The sequence below is a fragment of the Setaria viridis genome, chromosome 5, assembly GCF_005286985.2.
Source record: "Setaria viridis chromosome 5, Setaria_viridis_v4.0, whole genome shotgun sequence".
NCBI lineage: Eukaryota > Viridiplantae > Streptophyta > Magnoliopsida > Poales > Poaceae > Setaria > Setaria viridis.
The window spans coordinates 38,157,115-38,181,682 of NC_048267.2; the positions used below are offsets into that span (position 1 = coordinate 38,157,115).

Here is a 24,568-nt window from a genome sequence, read left to right on the forward strand (position 1 = left end):
ACTCTCTAACATTCTTGATCATAAATAACCAAACAATGTGATATATGTTTCCTAATACGACTTTATTTGCAGCCCATTCAATGTCTTATCAAACGTGCCAATTCCGAAGTCACGACCAACATGGGTGGCGATCTAGTCTATAGATTGATTGTCATTATATTGTTTAGGATTCTTTATTTCATTTATAGGCTGTGTGCATCCCGCTATGCACAGGCGGGTGTGTATTTCAAGACTTTGTATCATTTCGATGTAATGCTCTTGAAATTTAATACATCTTCCTTATCGAAGAAAAAAGACCAAGGTGATGTTTTTTCTTTATTTATCTATTTCACTTTCCAAGCTTTCTAATTTCAATAAATATATTTATTAGTTATATTTAACATGGACTTTTTGGATTAGTCTAGATTGTCATAAAATCCAACTCGATGTAAATTCTTCTTTTTTTAATTAATATGGGAATTTCTAGATAGGTTTGTTTAAGAAAAATAAGATGTTCACTTCCATTATAGTAACTACCACATGAATTGGCATCTCGTATATGCGAGCCGCCATTTGCATGCCATCGGTCAGGGCTGCCTTACCACCCGACGCTTATTAATACTTATCTGTACTTGTCATATTAGTAATACTTACCTGTACCCACCATGCTCGACCTGCTGAGCTATCGTAGATTTTCATGAACTTAAGATGAAAACAAATTAAAGTCTATGGATGACTTTTGTGGTCTGTTCAAACTTTTGCTCAGTTTATCACAAATCTATTCTTGTCCTTGCTCCTCTCGCAAAAGTTTACCATGCTCGCAGCTCAGCCTCGCTCCTCTGGATCTCCCTCTCTCCCTAGTTTGCTAAATTGCTTTGATCTATCCCGGCCGGACGCCCTGTATCTTGTCCCGGTTGTCCTAATGGTCAAGAAAGTGTCCCCTAGTTATTTCTTCTTTTGTACCACGTATTTTCATATTCTTTTCACTGGTAATCCCTTGTGCTAAGGGGTCAATAATTAAACAATGTGATGCTCATAAAAAATCAAATAATGTGAATAAATTAGTATTCTTCTCTATCCGCTATTGACCCTACTTCGTACGCTTCTTTCATCTTCTTTTCACTGGTAATCTAATTTGTGCAGGGGCCAATTAAGCAAACAATGTGAAGAATATTGTTATAGTCGCCATGCTAATTTTTCAAACTACCCATATTCTACATTTTTTTCTACAACATCTCAATGTTGTTTGCTCTAGTTCCTTCTGCATATGCTTCTGTTGTATCTTCATTTTTCATCTCTATACGAAGCTCCTTTGCTATGATGTGAGTAGACGGCTGTTGTCACATCCTCTTGCTGTGGAAGAATTCAATCAAGTGGCCAAAATGGATTCCATACTGTCTGAGGCACCTCTTCCTCCCCTCAGCCAGTGTCAAGGAAGCCACCTCTTCCTGTGCCTCTCCTGCACCATATATCGCTAGAAACACCCAAGCAGCACGCTCCTCTGCATCGACGGATCAGCGTCATGGTCTTGGATTTGAGCAACGATTGTTGAAATTGAACAATCGATGGACCGTGGACGGTGGATGGTGTTGGGGGCTTGGGATTAACCATGGTGGTAGCTTGCGAGGTGAGGGGCGGCACGTGGAGGGCGAGGCTAGGACGGACGACGTTGTCTCGGCAAGAAGAAAGGTGATGTCATGTCAATTTATTTTTTATCTGAATGTTTCAATCTTGATTGGTTTTGGATGGACTCGAGGGTCTTTATTTCATTTCAGTTATGATAGAGAATCAAGTTCCAACCGAGGTTATTATTTGTTATATATATACTTTTCCACATATTTAATTTCAAATTTACCAATTTATTAGTATATATGGACTCTTTTGGGCTAGCCAACGCCGTTAGATCATCATAGAATCCGACGGTGAAATTCTTTTCTTTTTCTGATTATCGTGGGAATTTCTAGATTCTCTCGACGAACATGGTGGCTTCTTTTAACAAAAAAAAATTCAAGAGTTCCCATTATTGTTCTGCCTTTTTTTTGTGTGTGGGTGGGTGGGGGGAGACGGTGTATTTGGTTTTGGAACCATGTGGGTTGGGTCGGAGCCGACCCAGTTATCTGGGTTGGGTTCGACCCATCTCTTGTTTGGTTGCAGGGATGAGTTGGACCCAGTTTTTTGTTTGATTGGGGGGATAAAGTGGGTCGGAGTGGTTCCATCTCTTGTTTGGTTGGAGAATGCGGGTTGGACACTGAATATGCTCACCTATCTGGTGAGATTACCACATACGTAGCTGCCACACCAATTCATCAACAATATCACATTCTAGCACTGTTATTTACTGTAAAAATTTATTGAGTACTGTGTAATTTAGAAAATAATATAGAATCATCAACTTCTTAACCGATCTACAGAATATATCAAAATAGGCTATTACCTTGTGGCTTTTCTCCAGACTTTCATGTTTGTAGCAATTGTATCATACTTGTAAAAATAGGATTTGATGCTCCTTTTCTTTCTAGTTATAAACACATAGGATATAAATCATCCTAAAAGAACAGAACATTCACCAGGAGGGATGCGAATAACACCGTGCAGTTACCGAGTAGAAAATGACTTGTCAAGGCAATTAACCAATTGAACAGAGGCAGCAAGCAGGCACACCAATTCATCAATCTTGAGCAACGTTAATCAAGTTGAAGCCTTACTTACATCTAGCAAGTTCAAGGCAATACAAGTTACATCAAATTCAAGCCTTACATAATATAAGTTCAAGACTTACACACTAATATAAGATTCAAGTTATAACAAAAGAAACATCCCACTCAACAAAATCAACCTTACATTCCAGGGAACTTCTCAGCGATGAACATTGTGATCCAATTTAACTTGTGCTCGAATGGCAGATTATAGAAAGCTTTGCCAATGTGAGGATTGGCCACCAAATGAGCATAGTAGAAAGATATGTGTGCTGAAGTAAAACCAGGAAGTTGGTTCAAGATGTCAAATAGGTCAGCTGGCAGCTCATTATCAGGTTTAGCAACCAATTTTATGGCAACGGCAAGGTTCTCACCTACACTTTTGAAAGCGGCAACCAGCCCATCCTCCTCCATTGCAGCTACCTTGGCCTTCTTACTTGGTGTACTAGCACAAGATGTTGCCCCTTGATTGGTAGGCCCATCACTTAGACCATGACCAGTAACCTCATCCCCCTCTTCCTGACTTTCACCCTCATCCTCCTCTCTACCTAGAGGTGCACTTGTGTCTTTTGCAAAATTTCCAGTAGCCATGCTATTACCAAATATTGCCTCCATCTCTCTATAGTGCAAGAGGGGCTTGTTTAAGAACTCAGCATCAGACTTGTGATCCTATATATGGAGGACAAATAAGTTAATATAATTTAACACCGGTCAATCAATTAAGAACTAAGCAAAGATAGTAACTTTACATGGACATGACCGTTGTAGTGCTCCTCATCTAGTGTAATCATGCAGTTTTCTTCATCAAAGAGGGCAGCACTCAACTTCTTCAATCTATTTATCTTTGCATACCTTTTCTGCCATGTTTTCAAATGATTCTTGACTTGCTCACCAGTGATCCTTGTGGTGAACTTCTCATTGATAGCCCTAGCACAACCATTGAAAAGGTGTTTCTTAAAGCCCTTTGATGTCTTCAAACCAGTAGCCACCAAATCATTGAGGTGAGAGAGCATTAAAGCAGACATTGCTGATGTCCATGTAGCATGCCCACTAGTTCCCCCACGCCCTTCACCTACTTCCTCCATTGGTCTGCTAGATAAAAACACAATCAGTAATAATACTAGTACAGAATCAACACCAAAATATAGTCAAGATGTAGATTACCAATACAAAATCAGCACCAATACATAGCCAAAATATAGATTATCACCAATACAAAACCAGCACCAATACATAGCCAAAACATAGATTATCACCAATACAAAACCAGCACCAATACATAGCCAAAATATAGATTACACCAATATAGAATATGTAGACAAAATGTACATTATCACCACAAATTACATAAAATTCAGCAAGCAACATGTTCGTAAAAATATTATTCAACATCAAACATGTCCTTACAAATAGCAATACATCAGCCAAGATGTTATACAACTGGAAAAAATTCATTTTTGAATCAAATATTACTCAACATTATTGTTTTGACGGTCTGCCCACATCTGATCTGCTAGCTGCTGCCTGAAATTAACCATAGCAGCATGCTCATTTTCTTGGCCAGTGCGTGTGGAAGCATGGTTGTAGCTTGGCCAATTAGTATCCTCTGCAAAGAACTCATCACGCCCATCTTGTATGACCCAATTGTGAATAATGCAGCAAGCACAAACAATATCTACTTGTGTTGGAAAAGGGAAGAATGGAGTAGCATCATCAAGAATTTTGAATCTCCTCTTTACCCCAAATGCCCGCTCTATAGTGACACGTAGTGATGAGTGTCTAAGGTTGAACAATTCCTTCTCATTTTGAACTGGATTACTTCCCCATTCATTTAAGTGGTACCGAACACCACGAAAGGGGGGCAAAAATCCTGGTTTGGCTCCATATCCAGCATCGACTAGGTAGAACTTGCCTATCATTTGATAGACAGATTGGTTATAATACTATAAACTGATATTTGTATGTAAAAGTTGAGAGTTTACTACTCTATTACCTTGTGGAACACGAAGGCCATTCTCACGTTCTAAAGCATCACGTAAAATTAGAGCATCATGTGCAGCCCCTTCCCAACCAGCCAACACATAGGTGAAACGTAGATCAAAATCTACAGCTGCCATTACATTTTGTGTGCAAACGGATTTCCTACCACGAAAGGCATGCTCAATGTTCTTAGGAACAGATGCTCTTACATGAGTACCATCAATAGCTCCAATACAATCCTAATTTTTTCAAAAAAGTAATAATTAGGGACCATATGAGGTAAGATTAATACAAAACTCAAAACAAAAGAGGGATAAGCCTCACACCTTAAAGTAAGGATCCCATCTGTTGTTTCCTGCAATTTTGCTTGGAGTGTCCAAAGACGGGGGCCTAATTAGTTCCCCTCGCAGCTCCCCAATAGCATGGAGTACTTTGTTGAAATAACGGCTAACTGTTTCTCCCGATCTATCAAAATTAGTTCCTACTAACCTATTCCTAAGGTTATGCCCCACTGTATTTAGAAACATACCCACTTGTTGCTCAACACACAAGTTACATGTATCTTGAAGCAACCCACGCTCTCTAAAAAGATTGCAAAACCGAAAGAACTTGCCTCTATTAAATCTTAACATGTTCAAGCAAGTTGTGTCATCCTTCCAAATTTTGTTATTTAGATAATCTACTCTCATCCTATCTCTTGCCTCCATAGGCCCATAGGTAATACCAAATCTTCTTGTACATCGTTTACGTTTCCTAGACTGAATAATCACCGCCATCATTGACAACAGCATGTATGCAGCAGCAGCACAACTTACAATCTTGGTCCTCTTATCCATCTACAATACAAGAATGAAAAAAACACCTATTCTTAGAGACCATTGAACCAGGATGTCCTGCTACTGGATGATTTGTTCAATTTATCAGCACCAAAATACTATGAACCAGGAGCATCCGAAGCTAATACAGTTCAAATATCAAGATGTCAAGCATGGTGTAGACTTTCCTTACCTTTTGGAGAGCAGGGGACACGACGGTGGCGGATGGCAGGGGTGGCGCTTGGCAGGGGCGGGACTTGGTGGGGGAGATGGAGCTTGACAGGGGCGTTGCTTGGCAGGAGCGGCGACAAATGGCAGGGGGGCGGCGGATGGCAGGGGGGCGGCACCAGTCAGGGGCGGCACGGGCGGCGGATGGCAGGGGGGCGGCGGAGGTCAGGAGCGGCGGAGGAGTCCACGGGCGGCGGCGGAAGGCACGGGCGGGGCCGAGATCCGGCGGCGGCGAGATCCACGGGCGGCGAGATCCACGGGCGGCGGATGGCGCGTGCGGCGGCGGATGGTGCGGGCGGCGGCGGATGGTGCGGGCGGCGGCGGATGGCGCGTGCGGCGGCGGAAGGTCCGGGCGGCGGCGGATGGCGCGTGCGGCGGCGGATGGCATGTGCGGCGGCGAAGGGCGCGGGCGGCGGCGGATGCCACGGGCGGCGGTGGCGATGGCAAGGAGGCGGCGCTGCGCCTGGCGTCAGGGGGTGAGAGAGGTGAGGATAGGGTTGGAGCGGTGACTGCTGGCCCCAGCTGGTTTCACGGGACGCGCGAGGGAGAACTGGGTCGGAGCGGTCCGTCCATTTCGGAGGAATCCGCTCGACCCGAATCAACTGGGAATATTCCTATCTGGTCCAACCCGTTCCCCATCGTTTTTCAACCAAACGCGGGATGAAGGGGGTCGAACCCGTTCCGACCCAGTTCAACCCGGTAACCAAACACATCCTAAGTCATACATGAAATAAGAGCAACTCTTACAAGAATCTAATTAAAAAAAATAAAACTGAAATAAAATCTATTGATAAGTTTAATCATGAATCCTAATATCGGAACTAAAAATAACAAAATAGAACAACAATAGTGACAATGGAATCAATGGGGCAGGGATTTGATTCTGTTACTCATTTTCCTCAAGATGACGATGTTCACAAGGGAGCCATCCAGCGTCGCATTCCTCACCTCCACGACGCGGGACTTCGTGAAGAGGCCAGCGACGGTAGAGAAACCGAAGTGCCGGTCGACGGCGATCACGATCGCGCCACCGCGTCGGACGGTGCGCTCGACCTCCGCCGCGAACCGGGACGGGAAGAGCGCGCCGGCGACCGCGCCGGGGTCGTCGGCGAGCACGATGTCGAAGGCGCCGTCGAAGAACGGGAGGTTGTGCGCGTCTGCTCGGCGCACGAGGGGCGGGAAGTCCACGAGATCGACGCCCTTGACGTCCCCTACGCCGGCCGCGTGGAGCGCGTCCACGGCCGGCCCCGCGCCCGCGGCGACGCAGAGGACGCGCGAGGACTCGCCGAGTAGGCGCATCCGGCGGAGCGGGGCGAAAGCGGCCGCGGAGAGGGCCGCGCTGTGGCGGCGCCAGCGCGGGGAGGCGCGGAGCTTGGCGAGGCGGATGTCGGGGTCCACGACGCGGCGGGATGCGGCGTCGCAAGAGGTGCGCGGGAAGGGCGCCAGAGATAGGGACGCGTACGTCGGCGATCCGGTGCCTCCGGCGAAGCAGGTCGAGGAGGAGCAGCGGAACAGGTGCAGCAGCGCCGCGGTGGCGACGGTCGCCAGAGCGATCGACACGCGGTTCAGCAGCCGCCGGACGTGCCCGTCCATGGCCGGTGCGGGGAGAGCGGGCCCTAGTGGACCGGACTGTCAAACTGGGACTAGAACATGAAGCGCGCGTTGCGCGCCCTATCATGTGATCTCAATTGGATGCTTACTACTACGTAAATCATTGAAGAACATTCGGCGTGCCTTGCACGACCTATCGTGTAAACAGTAGGAAGGGTTTGCATTTTAACAGGGACAAGAGCTTCCTCATAAAATGATATTAGGTAACTGAGTCTAAGTTTGCAAATGCCAGGTCAATAGTTTAAAAGGTTAAGCAGCAAAAAGCACAAAATACTTATTAGTTATCAAAATAATTATGCATTCGACAATACTGAAGTGACAACAACAACGCAGTAGTATCGTGTTGGCAGAAGGATTCTAAACTCCAATCTTCCTTGCGACTAAGCACCCTTGCTTGAACTGTAAAGGGAACAACCATCACAAGCGTTATTTGGTACTGTAATGAGGGCAACAATTTGGCATTCAGACTTGATTCTGACAATAACTCTTCCTTTAGGTACTCTTCTGTGCCTTGGTTGCAGAGAAACCATCAGCTACATCCAACAGGGGTGATGCTTCTGACAGGGGAATGCATACGGGGAGACCATGTAACTACATGTGACAGAAAGAAACCAAAGAATGCATCTAGTCTTAAAATTTCATTGGTCCATTGGCTTAGTTTAGGAGCTTAAGCTATCATGTGTATGCGTTCAAGAAAAGTATATACTTCAGTAATCCTTATGTCCTCAAAAAGCAAACTTCAGTTAGCGTTTAATCTTCAAATAAAATATATTAGTACATTGTATTGTAAACTATATACTTTGTAGCAAGCATTTCATTTAAAAAGAAATGCATTCTAGCTAGGAATCTCAATAAACTAAATTGTATGCTGGTATACACCTGAAAACTTTCATTTTTCTTAGAAAAATTTCTCCTATTAATAGGCTTTGCTTTCAAAAACATATGCACAACTCCACTTAAGCACTACCATAAAATCCTGTATGGAGCTATCTTAAATGCATTATGCAGCAAGCCAGCGGTTCAAGCCCCACAGTAACTTGTAGCCTGGTTTGATAACTCAAAACCTGAAGAAACGGTCATTGTGAATGTACACAAAACGGAACATTAACATCCTATATACCACTGCTATCAAGTTTAATAAGGTTTACAACTCATGAACTAATTTAATTAGAGTGGAGATGCTTGTTGACAGTCTCTATGATGTCCTTCTATGATATGCAACAGTGCAACATCATGAGCAACTGTAAGAGAAGATGAGGAGCATTCGACAGGAGGACGAAGAAGATTAACGGAATGACCTGGATGATTGCTACCCCAACTCTGAGATTAGAGATTAGAACTACAGATTGGTTCCACTGCTCTGCTCCGACTTGTCCATATGTTCATGAAATTGCAGAAGTAGATAAATACCGTCTGCCTTGCTGGTTGCAGTGAGTTCATGTTTCCGAGAGCAGCTGCTACCTAACATTATCTGCTAAATAACACATTTCTATCATGGCATCTTGTCTTACATCATTCTCTCATAAAGCACAATTTGATTGGTGCAGAGCTCACATCCTGAAACAAAAAAAGGTGCCATGAATCTTAAGTTTTCAATTGTTCTTCCATGGCAATTGCATTTCTCTAATGCCCTTGTAAGACGTAAACACAAAATTTGTTCATTGGTTTTTTTTCCCCAGCTCAGGCTGCAATCTCAACGAAACCAATCATCATTCTTGTGTAGGTGAGCAGTTTTTAACATATCTATTTTATAACTCAGTTCTTGTAGGTGAAGAAGAAAGTCTGGAATAAACGCACGGAACTAAAAAAATATAAGCAGAGACTACAAAATACAAAGCTTTCAGGGAGCCAGATAAACTATTTACACAAAAAATGCCAAAAAACAGAGCTTCCCAAGACACCTTCTCAGACCACAACATCACAAGCCAAGCACGATTCAGGAAAAAAAACGAAGCACCATAGAAGCTCCTGCTTTCTGTAGCTACCCAACCAAGAAGCATGACCCAATGCACATAATCTAGAAGGTGATTATCTATAATAGCCACATCACTTTAAAACAACCAATCTTGTATCCTACTCAAATTAGACATCTATACTGCAAGATAACAAAAGTGGTAAATTAACATTCAGAAAATGCATTGCTAATATAGAACATTCACAGCGACTTTGGACAATTCACAAATAGAGTTAACATGGACTGCAGTTACAATGACATGAACTTTCAATTGCTGAGAAAATACATACTTGTTCCTCCACTTTCAAGAGTTTAGCAAAGAGCTTTACTGGGCTGCATTCTTTAGTAAACATTTTTAAGCCCCTACAAACCAAAAGCTGATGTTGATTCTCTACAAGAATTACAACAAAAAACAATGCAGTGCAAATTGCTGTTCTAGCACTCTGAAGCTCTAAGGATCGCAGAGCAGCCGAGCCGATAAACCAAGAGTTCTGGACTGCCCACGCTGATCTCACCCTCCTAAGCTGACATTCTAACGTAGAGTCAACTATATTATCTTTTCTGTGTAAGATTGACATTGAACTGCACCATCATTATTTTGACCCTCTGCAAAGATAAGGCAATATGTGAACCTATCCACTTTCTAGAATCAAGACCATTCTACATTAAATCTCCTTTTCTTACACAGGAAGCATATTCAAAGTTAACTTGTCACCTCTCTAATTTCATTCAACGTACAAGCATGCACAACAGAAATCTAGATGACTCAACCATAGCATGAAGAACCTTGCCTAAATGAGGTCAATTGAATCTTAGCAAAATGTAATTGTATCAATGTTCCTAGTGGAGCAAGGAAGTACCTTGTAAACAGCAATAACACCAAGCTACAGATAGCAGCTGACAGACTCTCCTTGCAACAGGAATAGAGAGAATATGTAAGTGCAGTTCAGCTAGAGCAAAGGAACTTGTCAACTTCAAGCATAAAGGGGATGAAAAAAATATGGGAATCACTGTGCTCTAAACGAAACACCAAATATATCGCATACGAAAGAAGAAAGGAGTCCCTCAAGCACTCCTATCCTTCAAAGAAAATGCAGGGATAAGCAAACAATCTTATCCAGATACAAGACATCTCAAGTTAGTGACATTTTTTTTACCATTAATATACTTGGAGGCCAATTACAATTTTCCACAGGATTTCAGTGGTGCAATGACTGATGAAAATATTAGAGGCAGGTTAATATCAAATGTTAAAACAGAATTGAATTGATTCAGTCATTAAGGCTACGCAGTATACTCCACTTACCAGGATTTGAAGAATGGCATGAAAGGGACTTGCCTTTCCTGTTCCCCACACTCTATATCATAACCTGATATAGAACAATCATAGTGAGATTTTGCATAAGGCAAATAATTCACAAGGTACCATGATAGTGTACTAAACAAACTGTGGTTGTTGCATTTCAGTTTGATCACCCTATGCAGCCAGTATGTGGAATTCCTCCTACGTAAGTATCACATACGGATTGCAGTTTAGTCAGAAACGTACACATACATACCTCGCCTAAGGATTGACTTTTATGCTAGATATTCTCTTTTGAACCACTGCAAGTGAAATTAACTTGATCGAGCACACAATGAAGATTGCATTGCTGTGAGCAACCTAATCAGATGTAAGAAGAGCACGACGTCAGATTGGATTGGATAAGTTGCTCTCAATATATCCAAATCTTAAATGAAACTGTGGAAGGATGGTGGACGGGCCAAACTGACCTGATTTCCCAGGGTAGCGGCCTTGACGGCCGCAGCAGCGGATCTGGTCCACCTCCACCAACCGCGCCTCGACGTGAAGCCTCTTGATGTTCTGCACGAGGGCGTCGCATGTCGACGACGCATCAAGTCGGCGAGCCCACCCGCGGCCACGACGGGGAGCGGCGGCGCGGGCCGAGCAGCTCCTCCGGCCGCCGCGCGGCGGCGGACCGTTCCTGCCGCGGCCCATCCATCGCCTCGCCTCCCACAGTCCCACTCCGCACCAGCGAAATTTTTTTATTTCTATATTTTTTTATTTTAGTATTTTATGGTCTAATAAAAAATTTGCAAATCTATACTTCTGCTATTTGAAACCACGAATCCAGCTGCCACCAATTGAACCAGTGGAAAGTTCTCCTCGGTAATATACTTTCAATAAATTATAACTAATTTATATGAACTTAAACGGAGATAAATTTTATATGAAAATATCGAGATGTACGAGTCGATTATTTAAGCACCAAGATAATATCAAATGAAAAATTTTGAACTACAACTTTGTAGATTTTATGGAGATCTACAATTTTAATTTATCTCCATTCAAATTTATATGAATTAGTTATGATTTTTTGAAAGTGCAGCGAGGGAGGGAACTCGCGGCCGGTTCAACTTACGGGTTTAACTGACGGCCTTCCGTCGTTTCCAGCGACTGGTATTTGGAATTTTTTTATTTAACCATTTATTTTTGCAAAATATTAAAATAAAAAATAAAAAAAATCCCGCGCCAGCACCAAGCGATAAGATAAACGTTCACGGCCCAAATAGGCTCCGCCGCAGCCCGCAGGCTTCGCAAGAAGCCAAGAGCCCAAATAGGCTCCGCCGCAGCACGCAGGCATCGCAAGAAGCCAAGAACTTCTCTGGCCCTCTCTCCGACTCGTCTCGCCGCAAACCCCACACGGCCACACCCGCCGTCGTTGTTACGCCCCCATGGCCATGGCCTCCCCCGCCGCCGCCTCCCGCGCCCGCCGCCTCTTCAGCATCTTCTCCTCCACCACTCCACGCGCTCAAGCACCCAAGCCCGCGCTCGCTCCAGCGCCCGCGCCCGCGCCCGCGCCGGCGGCCGCGCCGGACCAGAATGCGGCAGCCGGCGAGGCGGAGGCAAAACCCAACGCGGGGCACAACCGCCGGAAGCGCCTCGCCAAAATCCTGCGGGTCATCTTCGAGGAGCGCAATCCGGACAAGCTGGTATCCCAGTTCATCGCCGCGTCGACCGCATCCCCACGCTTCCGCGACAACCACCGCGTGTACGAGGTGGCCGTGTCCCGCCTCACGTCCTTCGGCCGCAACGACGCCGTCGCGGCCCTCCTCGACTCGCAGAAGCCCTTCCTTGAGGCCTCCAGCGAGGACTTCGCGGCGCGCCTCGTCCGCCTCTACGGCCGCGCCTCCATGCCGTCCCACGCCGCTGCGACCTTCCTTGACCTTCCCCAAAAGCACAAGTCCGTCACGGCCTTCAACGCCCTCCTCGCCGCCTACGTGGACTCAGGCAACTTCGACATGCTCGTCGCCGCGTTCCAGGTGATCCCATCTTTACATCCTAACGCTATCCCAAGCGAATAATCTTACAGCATACTCATCATCGGCGTGCTGTGCAGAAACCCGGCCTCTCGACCGCCCTCGACGTCATCCCGCTCATGGAGAAGTGTGGTCTTACCCCCGATGGGATGTCTTTCAACAGTCTGCTTAATGGGTTTTACAACAATGACCGTTTTGATGATGCCGAGAAAGTCTGGGAGATGATGAAGGACAGGAATGTTGAGCCGAACACAAAGAGCTATAACGCAAAGCTGCGGGGTCTGGTTGCCAATGGAAGGATTGAGGATGCAGTTGCTTTAATTGAGGCGATGCAGAAGGATGGGCCTAAACCTGATTCAGTGTCCTACAATGAGCTGATTCGAGGGTATTGCAAGGAAGGGAGGTTGGGTGAGGCCAAGAAGGTATATGATGATCTGGTAAAGAATGAATGTGCACCGAACAAGGGGACATTTGAAACTCTCGTACCACATTTTGTGGAGGCTGGGGAGCTTGATCTTGCTCTAGATTGCTGCCATGAGATCTTTAGTAGGAAGTGCAGAGTGAAATGCTCATTGCTGCAGGGGGTAGTGACTGCATTGGTTGCTGCATCTAGGGTGGAGGAGGCTACCAGGATTGTAAAGCTTGGGTGGAAGAACAACTATCCTCCAAGGGGTTTGAAGATGCCAGAACTTATTGAGAAAGACAAAGCTGTAGAAGCTGAAACCGATTGCGATAATTTTCTACCATATGAAGAGGGGAGCGAGGAGGAATTGGAGTCTAAAACTGCTTGAGGGTCTCATGAGGATATACATTCGTAGAATCGTAGGTTAGCCATTGATGTGTCATGATGCTATGCTGATGCACACGGTGCCTGCTTTACTGTTTTGTTGGTCTGATAACAGAGGTGCATTTAAAACTGCAGTCCTCTAATACTTAAATAAGATAGTGGTTATTTTTCTTTTGTGCTACAATATGCTTTGGGGGAAAACATCTATAATTTCTTAGAGTATATTTATAGTAATTGCTTGTGTTGCCTAGAATGTCTATCTTGAGAATTGAGAATTTTTGTCACATGGCAAGAGAAGTGTTAACTTTTAGATTTAATGCCTTTTTGTTCTGTAACCATTCTTAAAGGTAATGTTTTATCATTGATTGCATTTGGAGGAGTTTTGTGGTGCATCTGAATCATAATGGAATGTTCATTGGTAGCAATCCTATGAGTAAGTTTAAAGTACCTATGTAAAAAGGTATTTAATTTGGTCTATGATAATACCACTGTTCTATTTGACAAGCAAATAAACATATATTCCCTAATTGACGACTTCGAGTTTGCTATGGTATCTGGACATTTCATATCTCATGGGAGGCTTGGACTTACTTTTAGATCAGCCTTTGTTTTTTTTGTTTCTAGCGTCATAGTGTGTCAAGCTAGAGGCTTATATTTTCCACTCCACTGCAGAACTGATTCATTTATATTCACGCCCATTTTTTTTCTTACTTTGATCAGATCATCTTATTTCCTCATGTAACTTGCCATTAGAACAACGAATTGACAAGTATTACTGGATGGTGCACTAATTACCAGTTTGTCACACTTTAGATTAAGGTCTTAGACTAGAAATCTGGAGGCGCGGCAACATCTTTGAGCTGGCTAGTGGTAATTTTGCGTGGGGTCCAAAAGATTTAGAATTTGACGGAGAAACGATATAGTAGTACACGTTTTGTCATACAATGAATGGGGGCTGGCTGTGCACTCTGTATGAGGGGGGAAATGTGGCACAAAAAGATCACCTAATTCCATACAAAATCTCCATGCAGTGGCATATGGGTGATGCCCAAGATCTTTGCAATGATCTTGTTTCTTCACGGCTTTATACTTGTAGTATTGTCCAAACTACATAAACGATGTAAGATCCTGCGATTAGTAAAATGTGCTGTACCCTACATGGACTTCAAGCCTATGAGAACACGATGAAAGTGCAACATGTGAATAAGAACACAGGCACACAGCCATTCATCAAAATATAGAAGTCTGAACTGAGAAGGCATTGACTAAGCTGGTTAGTTTGGATGTATTTCACTTGAAAGCAGACTCCAGTTATCCCGCACGCATACTAGCCTGAAACCATGTGCAGTCAGCTTTCCTGCAGTATAGTATTACTAGCAGATAATGCAAATGCTCTATTTGAAGATATCCTGTGGTGAGCAATGATCCACCACGGCTAGTGGAAGATTGGACTTGAAGTTCAGGAATCCAATCAATGCACCCAAGCAAATTTTTTGATCGTACAGAGAAGAGCGGCACCAGGCCAACAGCGGCCATGGTGCCACTGCTAAGAGCTCGAGAGTATCAGTCTCTCAGACATTTTACATCAAGCGTTTGGTGAGCAGTAACTGTTGAGGGTGAGCAGAGCAAAGGAACAGAGAGGAAGTCACAGCTTGCAGCGCGCTCCCTTACCAGTCTCGCCGGACTGGAGATGAGAAATTGATTGTAGCAGGGGAGGAGCCATGTTGTCTTCCTTCAATTCGCCCCCTTATCAGCGTTCGCTGCCTCCCTGTTTCCTCCTCCTCTTGTGGCTGCATAGCCAGACGCCGCGGGGACGCATCACCTTATGGGCTCGTCGCCGTGCGCAGCCCCGAGCAGCTGTCGTGGCCTCGCATCCTCGTTCTCAGTGGAGGGGCCCCTGGCTTCGGGTTCCTTCGCGTCGGGCTGTGGGAATGGCTTCTCCATGCTGCTCTTCCTCCTCGGCATCTTAAGCAGCGACGATGCGGGCGTCGCCTGGATCCGCCTCGGCGCCATGCTGTACGGGAATGGGAGTGGGTCGCGCTGCTCGACTGACGACTGCTGGCAAAGCCAGGGACGGCCATAGCCAGGTCGTGCGTCATCAGGAAAGGTCGGGAAGGTGCTTGAGCTGGACGGCTGGACCCACTGGACCGACGGCTCGATTTGAACTGACAGTAGATCTAACGGAGGATATTTGCTGCCGACGTGGCCCAATTCCTGGCATGAGCTTGAAGGCAGAATTCGGACATTAAAGATAAAGATGCAACAGTTAATGATAATGAGGGGAATGCAAATGCACTCCCAGAATTCGGGGCATTTTATAAGGCTTGCCTGGAGGAAAACCACACGGTGGCACACAGACGCTGACTGAAGAAATTGGATGCGTGGTCTCCGTCGGATAGCTGACGAAGAAGCACTCCCACAATTTGTCTACGGACCAAGCTACAGACAATCAGTTTAAATAACTACCCGTTATCCAATGGCAGTTAGCGGCAAATGTCCAATATGCAACATCATCAGCATGTCAGGTTCAGTTTCTGGGATCGTATCATTATCTGAACTGGGAAGAGATTTAGAAGGCAAAGGTGGTTGTACAGATACTTAGAAATGAGGGATGCATGTTTAATCCATTTTTCTACTACTTGGACCAAGCTTTAACCATATCAGTGAGCATCATATTGATACAGTGACACTGTAACAGTGTGCATTGTGCAGCACAGGGGGACCAATAAAGTGAAGGGAACTCTTCCTAATCTCTTTCCAGCAGATTGCATATTAGAGGCATTATCAGTTAGAAAATGAACATTTACAGGACCAACAACCCATACAAATAATCTGAACAGATATTCATCTGTTTTAGAACTATCGGTGGCATCAACTGACTTGAGGAAAACCATACCCTGTGTACATTTCACCAAGAAATTGATGAGTGATCCTAAGACTACCCTCAAAACCAATGGAGGCAACTGAAAGACTAAAGTTACAGAGCACCTAAGACTATAAATTACCACAAATATGAACCAAAACTAATATTAAATCTGAAAGAGAAAAATGTAGAGCGGCTATGTGGTACAATTGCTACCAATTTTAACTAATGTTATGGGCAGTTCAGGGTAACTTAATTCCTTCAAAAAACTGAACCTAGTTCAGAGCAACTAAATTCCTTCAAAATTGAACTGAGATCATTAGACAAAGGCATCACCTTTTTGCTGCAAACAGGAGCTCCTAGAACTATAGACCTCTTTTTTTTCCGTCAGAAACATTTTTTTCTTCAGAAACTTGCAGCTCCTTTAGTAACATCAAACCTTATATCTTATTTTTCAATAAAAAAAACTTATCTCCTACAGTCAGTATCTGAGGCAACGAAGGTCAAAAAAAAAACACGAGAGCTCTGTCTCTAGCATAGTTGCATTAAAATCAATTCTTCAGATTCTGAAGTTTTAATGATACATGAAGAACATGGGCGCTGAGGTTCATAATCCTTCAATTTAAATGCCAACAAAGTGAAGAAACTAACCTAAACAGCTGCACATTTTGTCTCCCCTACTATATTCAAGGCCTTGATTTTACGATTCATGTTCAAGATTTTTTTTTTTTTTGGAGAAAATGTTCAATATCTTGTGATTCAGATCTTGACAATCTACCATTGACTATGACCTTGTCGCGCGGTCGGAGAGCGGCCCCGAAGCCGTGAGCCCACTGGGGCGGTCCTGCTGGGCTACTGGGCTGTAAATTTCCGTCACAGCCCAATTAGACTGTGCAGCAATACTGCAAACACCTCCGCCCATCTCGCCGTCGTCTCGACGCAAACAGCACCTGCGCCACCGTCGCTTTGCGCCACCATTTTGCCATGGCCTCCCCCGCCGTCGCCTCCCGCGCGCGCCGGCTCTCCGACATCTTCTCCTCGACCACGCCACGCGCCCAACCACCCAAGCCCAAGCCTGCGCCCGCTCCCGCGCTGGCCCCGAAAGTGGCCGCCGCCGCCTCCCGCGCGCTCCGGCTCTCCGACATCTTCTCCTCGAACACACGACGCGCCCAACCACCCGCACCCGCGCCTGCGCCGGCTCCGAACGTGGCCGCCGGCGAGGCGGAAGCGAAACCCAACGCGGGCCGCAGCCACGCGATGCCAATCGGCAGAATCGTGAAGGCCATCTTCCAGGAGCGCGATCCGGACAAGCTGGTATCCAAGTTCATCGCCGCATCGGCCGCGTCCCAGCGCTTCCGCGAGAAGCACCGCGTGTACGAGGTGGCCGTGTCCCGCCTCAAATCCTTTGGCCGCTGCGACGCCATCACGGCAATCCTCGACTCGCAGAAGCCTTTCCTTGAGGCCTCCGGCGAGGACTTCGCCCGGCTGCTCGTCCGCCTCTACGGCCTCGCCTCCCTGCCGTCCCACGCCGCTGCGACCTTCCATGACCTTCCCCAAAAGCACAAGTCCGTCATGACCTTCAACGCCGTCCTCGCTGCCTACCTCAAAGCCCGCGACTTCGACGCGCTGGCCACCGCGTTCCAGCAGATCCCGGCCTCACACCCAACCATTGTCCCCAGTGTATACTCTTACAACATACTCATCAGCGCGCTGTGCCAGAAGCCGGACCTCTCTGCCGCCCTCGACGTCATCCCGCTCATGGAGAAGTGTGGTCTTACACCTAATGAGGTATCTTTCGGCATTCTGCTTAATGGGTTCTACAGAAATGGTCGCTTTGATGATGCCGAGAAAGTCCGGGAGATGATGGAGAGGAATGTTAAGCCGAATGTAAAGTGCTACAATGCAAAGCTGCGGGATCTGGTTGCCCAAGGGAGGATTCAGGATGCAGTTGCTGTAATTGAGGCGATGCAGAAGGATGGGCCTAAACCTGATTCAGTGTCCTACAATGAGCTGATTCGAGGGTATTGCAAGGAAGGGAAATTGGAAGAGGCCAAGAAGGTATATGATGATCTGGTAAAGAATGAATGTGCACCAAATAGGGGCACATTTCATACCCTTGTATCACATTTTCTTGAGGCTGGGGAGCTTGATCTTGCTCTAAATTGCTACCATGAGATCTTTAGTTGGAAGTGCAGAGTGAAATGCTCATTGCTGCAGGGGGTAGTGACTGCATTGGTCGCTGCATCTAGAGTGGAGGAGGCTACCAGTATTGTTAAGCTTGGGTGGAAGAACAACTATTCTCCAATGGATTTAAATCTGCCAGCACTAATTGAAAAAGACAAAGTTGTAGAAGCTGAAATGGATTGCCATAATTCTGTACCGAATGATGGAGGGGAGCGAGTTGGAGCCTAAAACTTCTTGATGGTCTGATGAGGATATAAAAATGTAGGTTAGCCATTGATATGCCATGATGCTATGACGATGCAAACAGTGCCTGCTTTACTGTTTTGTTGGTCTGATACAACAGAGGTGCATTTAAAACTGCAATCATCTAATACTTAAATAAGATATATATTTACAGTAATTGCTTGGTGTTGCCTAGAATGCCTAGCTTCAGAATTGAGAATTTTTGTCACATGGCAGGAAAAGTGTTAATTCTATTAGATTTAATGCTTTTTGTTCTGTAACCATTCGTATTTATCATTAATTGCGTTTGGAGGAGTTTTGTGGTGCATCTGAATCATAACCACTGTTCATTGGTAGCAATCCTGTGAGTAATAGTCTAAAGTACCTATGTAAAAAGGTGTTTTATCTGGTCTACGATAATACCCCTGTTCATTTTTTTGTTACTAGCATCATAGTGTGTCAAGCTAGAGGTTTATATTTTCATCTCCACCTCAGAACTGATTCGTTTAGAGTCACACCCATTTTTTTTCTTGCTTTAATCAGATTCCCTCAGATAACTTGCCATCAGAACAACGAATTGGCAAGTATTACTGGACGGTGCACAACTACCAATTTGCCACACTTTAGATTAAGGTCGTATTTTTGCAAAATGAATGAACTTATTATTTAGATGCAACAGTGAATATTAATGAGGGCATGCCAATGCACTTCAGTGCGGCAGAACGAGCTTCGTTCAAAATCTGCACACAAATCTCAGTTGGGGAATGGAAGACGGGGCTTCAGGAAGGACAATTGTTTGGATGGTTCATGATTGTGCACCGATGGACATATAGCCCCGGCATGTTATAAGGCTTGCCTGGAGGCAAATCACACGGTGGCACACAGACGCTGACCGAAGAAAATGGATGCGGATTGCTGACCAAGAAGCACTCCCACAATTTGTCTATGGACCAAGCGTTTAAATAACCAGAGGATGCTGTCCATTATCCAATGGCGGTTAGCAGTATACAACATCATCAGCATGTCAGGTGCAGTGTCACTGTGTCAGGGATCGTATCATTATCTCTGAACTGGGAAGAAATTTGGAAGGCGAAGGTGGTTGTCCAGAGTGGATATACGAGTTGCTAAACTTTAGGAGTATCACATTGAATGTTCGGATATTAATTAGAAGAACTAAACATGATCTAATTATAAAATTAATTGTAGAATCCCTATACTAATTCGCGAGACGAATCTATTGAGCCTAACTAATCCATGATTAGCACATGTTTACTGTAGCAGCACATTGTCAAATCATGAACTAATTAGGCTTAATAGATTCGTCTCGCGAATTAGACTCCATCTGTGTAATGGGTTTTGTAAATAGTCTATGTTTAATACTCCTAATCGGTATCCAAACATCCGATGTGATGGGTACTGAACCACCCCCTAGACATGCGGGATGCATACTGAATAGTACATTTGTAATGACAGTTTTGTCTCCAGCGTACCGAGTGGCGTTAAAAAGAATTCTTCAGATTCCCAAGCATTAATGATACATGAAGAACATAATCCTACAGTTTAAATGCAAACAAAGTGAAAAAAAAAAGACTAGCCATTCGTGAGTATAGAAACTAACCTAAACAGCTGCACATTTTGTCTCCCCTGCTATGATTTTTACGATTCATATTCAAAGATCTCATGATTCCGATCTTACCTGAAGACAATCCGCGAGCCCACTGGCGGACCTGCTGGGCTGTAGTAAATTTCCATCACGGCCCAAATAGACTCCACGCAAACACCTCCGCCGCCGGTCTCACGCAGTCGTCTCCACGCAAAGTCGCAAACCCCACCAGCGCCGCCGTCGCGCCGCCATGGCCTCCCCCGCCGCCGCCTCCCGCGCGCCCCGGCTCTCCAGCATCTTCTCCTCGACCACACCACGCGCCCAAACACCCAAGCCTGCGCCCGCTCCTGCGCCTGCGCCTGCGCCTGCACCGGCCCCGAAAGTGGCCGCCGGCGAGGCGGAGGCGAAACCCAACGCGGGCCGCAGCCACGAGAAGTCCCTCGGCAGAATCGTGAAGGCCATCTTCCAGGAGCGCGATCCGGAAAAGCTGGTATCCAAGTTCATCGCCGCATCGGCCGCGTCCCAGCGCTTCCGCGAGAAGCACCGCGTGTACGAGGTGGCCGTGGCCCGCCTCACATCCTTTGGCCGCCACGACGCCGTCGCGGCAATCCTCGACTCGCAGAAGCCCTTCCTCGAGGCCTCCACCGAGGGCTTCGCCACGCGCCTCGTCCGCCTCTACGGCCGCGCATCCATGCCGTCCCACGCCGCCACGACCTTCCTCGACCTTCCCCCGAAGCACAAGTCTGTCATGACCTTCAACGCCCTCCTCTCTGCCTACGTCAACGCCCGCGACTTCGACGCGCTCGCCACGGCGTTCCAGCAGATCCCGGCCTCACACCCAACCATTGTCCCCAGTGTATACTCCTACAACATACTCATCAACGCGTTGTGCCAGAAGCCGGACCTCTCTGCCGCCCTCGACGTCATCCCGCTCATGGAGAAGTGCGGTCTTACACCCAATGAGATATCTTTCAACACTCTGCTCAATGGATTCTACAACAACGGTTGCTTTGATGATGCCAAGAAAGTCTGGGAGATGATGAAGGAGAGGAATGTTGAGCCGGATGCAAAGAGCTACAATGCGAAGCTACGAGGTTTGGTTTCCAAAGGGAGTACTGAGGATGCAATTGCTTTGATTGAGAGGATGCAGAAGGATGGGCCAAAACCTGATACAGTGTCTTACAATGAACTGATTCGAGGGTATTGCAAGGAAGGGAGATTGGATGAGGCCAAGAAGGTATATGATGATCTGGTAAAGAATGAATGTGCACCAAATAGTGGCACATTTCATACCCTTGTGCCACATTTTCTTGAGGCCGGGGATCTTGATCTTGCTCTAAAGTGCTGTCATGAGATCTTTAGTGGGAAGTGCAGAGTGCAATCCTCGTTGCTCCAGAGCGTTGTGACTGCGCTGGTTGCTGCATCAAGGATGGAGGAAGCTAAGAGGATTGTTGAGCTTGGGAGGAAGAACTACTATCCTCGGAAGGGTTTGAGAATGTCGCCACGCACTGGAGACAATATGGGTTTGAAGATGCCACCACCTACTGGAGAAGACATTGATGCAGAAGCCGAAACTGATTTGGAAGATTCTGCACCGGATGAAGAGGGTGAGGGGTGTAAGGAGGGAGAGGATTCTAAAAATGCTTGATGAGGATTGTAGGTTAGGCATTGACGTGTCATGGTGATGTAAACTAAAGTTGCTCTACTGTTTCGCTGCCCCAATACATCAGAATTGCATGTATAATTGCTATCCTCTAGTACTTCAATAAGAAATGGTTTATTGCTTCTCTGCTGTAATTGATTTGTAAGAAAACAGCTACTCATTTTATATAATATTTATATGAAGACCTTCTTCCCTAGAATTTCTAGCTTTGGCATGTTTGTCACAGGGCATCTAAATTGTTAGATGTATTTGTTTTACTGCCTTTTTCCTCTAATCATTCTTGAACATTGTGCAGGCTTTATACTTATTTGCATATCCTGGTCTTTTGATAATGCATTCGCTTTTGCAAGCAAGTAAATATATAACTCATTTGTTAACTTGATTGAATACTTCAAGTTTGGAATATGAAATTCCTATCTCGTGGAGACTTAATGTCACATTGTCACTCTACATCAGCTTCCTTTTTCTTAGCCATAGTGTGTCAAGCTATCAAGTAGGTATTTTGTATCTCTAGAGCAGAATTGTTTCACTTTATAGTCATGGCCATTTTTTCCTTCTTTGAATAGATCATCTTATTCGCCAGACAATTTACCCTAGCAAGTGAATTAACGAAATAAAGGTATTGCAGGATGATGAACTAACAACTTGTTAAACTTCAGATTGCTGCTTTCAAGTATATGGTAGAGGTTGCTCCAGCAGGTCTTCTTTTGATTGAGAATACATGAACTTAGGTATTTAGCACTAGCAGGTTGGCTGCACGCTGCAATGTGCTATGGCTGGCTAAGCTTTGAGATGGTCTTCAGGACTGTTTCTAGAGTTAAGTTAGAATCAAGAATGAAGACAAATGAGGCATTATCTGATGAACTGTGTCGAGCAGATTAAAAAGGGAGGTCTCAAGATCACCAATGAAATTTGTTTTTCTTGTTCATTTTTTTTTGCACATTTTTCAGAGTTGTGTTTAGTTTTTTTGATAAGTTTTACAAATTTATGCCAAATCTGGTGAAAAAATGAAAAAAAAAACTCAGATCTGTTTATCTACCAAAAACAAAATGAAGTTATTGCATAATTCAAAGCATCAAGTTTCGAGATAAATCGCCTTCCCCATTTACCAGAAAACACATGGCAGCATATGAAAGGTATTCAATAGTTAATTTCTATATTAAAAGCTGGCTCAAAACTCGTCTCAACCAGTATTTCTGCCAGCACTGCTTACTTTTGTGTGCTGTTGGGGTTTAGGTTTGTTGTTATATATCTGTGTCCATGCCAGCACTGGAGTATATTGGTAAGTATCAGCTCTAGAATCCGGACTAATCTTCATTTTCATGACTTCTGGCTTCGTGCCACAGCCCACAGCGCAAGATCTCTTTATGGGAAGTCATTGGAAACTGTTAAAATATCTCAACAAATTTGTGGTACAAGCCTTCAGGTGAGCTCCCTGATCTTTCATGTCCAAAACCTGTGTTCTAAATATTTTTATCTCACCATTTGTGGGGTATGTCATCTCGAATTTCCTTCCATGGATAAGCATAAGCTGATGACATCCTTTGTCTATTTACTATGCCCTGTTTTCTCTCTGCCATCTTAATACCCATTCCGCTCTACAAACTCCATCATTTTGCGATTATTTTGTTTCTGAATCCTCCTTGTTGCATATCTAACTTATGGCCTGCTGTATTTAAAAAGATTCATCTATCTATAGTACCTAAATTTATGTCTAGATGGAGAAATTAAGTTGAGATTCAGTCACTTCACTTGCTACTGCTTGTGGGATGTGGCAAAAAGAGAGGTACAGCAACTGAAAGGATCCGTTTGCATAGAGGGGCTTTTATATTATAAAACTGTAAGAATTCAGTCCAAGCTTTGGAGCAATCCCGAAAACTGTAAGATGAAGCAGTTAGAATTACTAATTCTGTAATAGTGTGTCATGGCAGTGCCACTATGCTGGTGTAGTAACGGCATTGAGCCTAAGCTCTGCCCTACATCTGAAACACAATAGAAAATCGAGCATCATGCAATCTCTGGCTGCTATATCACGCAACAAAACGCCCTGCTTAGCAAATACAGTAGCAAGTCTCTAGCTCCTCATTTGCCTTCACGGCATCGTGCGTAATCAGCCGAAGCATCCAGCAGGCAACAAGAAGTTGGGCAGCATATAGATGCGACTTTAACAAAGATGGCTACTATACTAAAACCCCAGTTGGAGTGGAATGGAACAAAAGGCTCCAAACTTTCAAAATCGCTGTCAATTGCACGTAGGTTTGGCAGGTGGAGACTTTCGGGCGCATCGCGATTAGCGAGCGCGCTGCGCGGAGGAACATGGATTTGAACACGGAATTGTAGGCGCGTGCGAGTGCGCGGGGTCGTGGTCAATGGAGCGGGGATTAATGATGGCTGGGCTGTGCAGCAGCTGGTGCCTGGTGCCCTGGCTGTCCGGGACGACGCTTGATAGAAAAATGCAGGTAGTATTAACTCTGGCGCTTAGCACTAGGAGGTGTGTTAATACGGCGTCTGGTCAGGCGGGTTCGTCGTTTGATGACCCGGTAAAATTTACTACTATACTGTAGTAGACCATGATGCTGATGCAATGGCGAGTTTTGTTGAAATAGATGCAAAGGCCACTGAGCTCCTGGAGTAATTGGTAACGTTCACGGCCATCCCGTTC

The 24,568-nt window shown here is 45.2% G+C and overlaps 5 protein-coding genes across 9 annotated transcripts; 2 read left to right on the forward strand and 3 right to left on the reverse strand.

The window, feature by feature from the left end:
- Positions 1-2,643: 2,643 nt before the first annotated feature.
- Positions 2,644-3,776, reverse strand: LOC117854695 (uncharacterized). Its single transcript, XM_034736920.2, has 2 exons — positions 3,425-3,776; positions 2,644-3,344 (listed from the first exon to the last, which is right to left on the reverse strand). The coding sequence occupies exons 1-2, from the start codon at positions 3,758-3,760 to the stop codon at positions 2,817-2,819; spliced, it is 864 nt and encodes a 287-aa protein (XP_034592811.1). The 5' UTR covers positions 3,761-3,776; the 3' UTR covers positions 2,644-2,816.
- Positions 3,777-4,136: 360 nt separating this feature from the next.
- LOC117854694 (protein ALP1-like) lies at positions 4,137-5,750 on the reverse strand. Its single transcript, XM_072294275.1, has 3 exons — positions 4,982-5,750; positions 4,669-4,894; positions 4,137-4,587 (listed from the first exon to the last, which is right to left on the reverse strand). The coding sequence occupies exons 1-3, from the start codon at positions 5,489-5,491 to the stop codon at positions 4,145-4,147; spliced, it is 1,179 nt and encodes a 392-aa protein (XP_072150376.1). The 5' UTR covers positions 5,492-5,750; the 3' UTR covers positions 4,137-4,144.
- A 406-nt stretch (positions 5,751-6,156) lies between these two features.
- LOC117854696 (uncharacterized) lies at positions 6,157-11,375 on the reverse strand. 5 transcript variants are annotated; one of them, XM_072293752.1, is made up of 6 exons: positions 11,037-11,375; positions 10,823-10,926; positions 10,570-10,633; positions 10,124-10,173; positions 9,554-9,626; positions 6,157-8,866 (listed from the first exon to the last, which is right to left on the reverse strand). In XM_072293752.1, the coding sequence occupies exon 6, from the start codon at positions 7,289-7,291 to the stop codon at positions 6,560-6,562; it is 732 nt and encodes a 243-aa protein (XP_072149853.1). In that variant the 5' UTR covers positions 7,292-8,866; positions 9,554-9,626; positions 10,124-10,173; positions 10,570-10,633; positions 10,823-10,926; positions 11,037-11,375; the 3' UTR covers positions 6,157-6,559. The 5 variants fall into 5 exon arrangements, 3 of the variants coding, with proteins under 3 accessions (XP_072149853.1, XP_072149852.1, XP_072149851.1); XM_072293751.1 differs by lacking the exon at positions 9,554-9,626 and adding an exon at positions 10,421-10,477 and having other exon boundaries at positions 11,037-11,372; XM_072293750.1 differs by lacking the exon at positions 9,554-9,626 and having other exon boundaries at positions 11,037-11,365.
- A 517-nt stretch (positions 11,376-11,892) lies between these two features.
- LOC117859297 (uncharacterized) lies at positions 11,893-18,955 on the forward strand. The gene is made up of 3 exons (XM_034742513.2): positions 11,893-12,587; positions 12,665-13,372; positions 17,123-18,955. The coding sequence occupies exons 1-3, from the start codon at positions 12,000-12,002 to the stop codon at positions 18,644-18,646; spliced, it is 2,820 nt and encodes a 939-aa protein (XP_034598404.2). The 5' UTR covers positions 11,893-11,999; the 3' UTR covers positions 18,647-18,955.
- Positions 18,956-20,406: 1,451 nt separating this feature from the next.
- On the forward strand, positions 20,407-22,105 carry LOC117854449 (uncharacterized). The gene has a single exon (XM_034736639.2). It carries the CDS (start codon positions 20,494-20,496, stop codon positions 21,889-21,891), a length of 1,398 nt encoding a protein of 465 aa, XP_034592530.1. The 5' UTR covers positions 20,407-20,493; the 3' UTR covers positions 21,892-22,105.
- The last annotated feature ends 2,463 nt before the right edge of the window (positions 22,106-24,568 follow it).